This window comes from Penaeus monodon, chromosome 31, assembly GCF_015228065.2.
Source record: "Penaeus monodon isolate SGIC_2016 chromosome 31, NSTDA_Pmon_1, whole genome shotgun sequence".
Taxonomy (NCBI): domain Eukaryota; kingdom Metazoa; phylum Arthropoda; class Malacostraca; order Decapoda; family Penaeidae; genus Penaeus; species Penaeus monodon.
The window spans coordinates 21,367,862-21,368,443 of record NC_051416.1 but is presented as its reverse complement, the minus strand read 5'-3'; the positions used below and the strand labels follow the sequence as shown (position 1 = coordinate 21,368,443).

General features: G+C 34.9%; 1 protein-coding gene across 1 annotated transcript in view; it reads left to right on the top strand.

Annotated features, from left to right (window-relative positions):
* LOC119593087 (T-cell activation inhibitor, mitochondrial-like) overlaps window positions 1-582 on the top strand; it is a gene marked incomplete at its 3' end in the record, with an annotated part of 8,492 nt that overhangs the window by 5,601 nt on the left and 2,309 nt on the right. Inside the window, 1 exon segment of the mRNA XM_037942011.1 lies at window positions 410-510. Within this exon segment, the coding sequence (XP_037797939.1) occupies window positions 410-510 (101 nt within the window).

Below are 582 nucleotides of genomic sequence, written 5' to 3'. Positions count from 1 at the left end.
AATATAAATATATAGATGTGACAGAGATAAAGTCTGTATTTGGTAAGTCTCTCTCAGAGGTTGCTTCCCATTGCAACTTTCCAAATGTTCTTGAAGTTGTACATTTGTCTCTGGGTCTCAGAATATGTTTATTTCCTTTTCTGCTTTTGCTAGAATTTAATAAAGTATTGATTCTGTACCAGTCTCTTATATTTTTATAGCTAGCAACAAGAAAAATAGGTAAAGCACTAAGCTGCAGAGATGTATAAAATTTTTAGGTTTCTAATTATGAAGTTACAGAGACTCACTAGTACCCATCCTTTTTATCATGGAATAGAGACTCACTCACTAGAACCCATCCTTTTTATTATGGTAACTGATTTTGTGTCACTACTGTTTACAGTTATTGCTAATTTCTACAAACCTTTAGGTCATCCACCATCTGCCAGAGCAGGATGCAATGATTCGGAGAATACCCGATATGCAGAAAGCCGTTTCAAATACTTTACGGGATATCCAGGTTACACATAGGTACACCTTAGACTTACCCATTAAATTATGGTTGAACTATGGTTGCAAAAAGGCTAAGACCTTAGAATAATG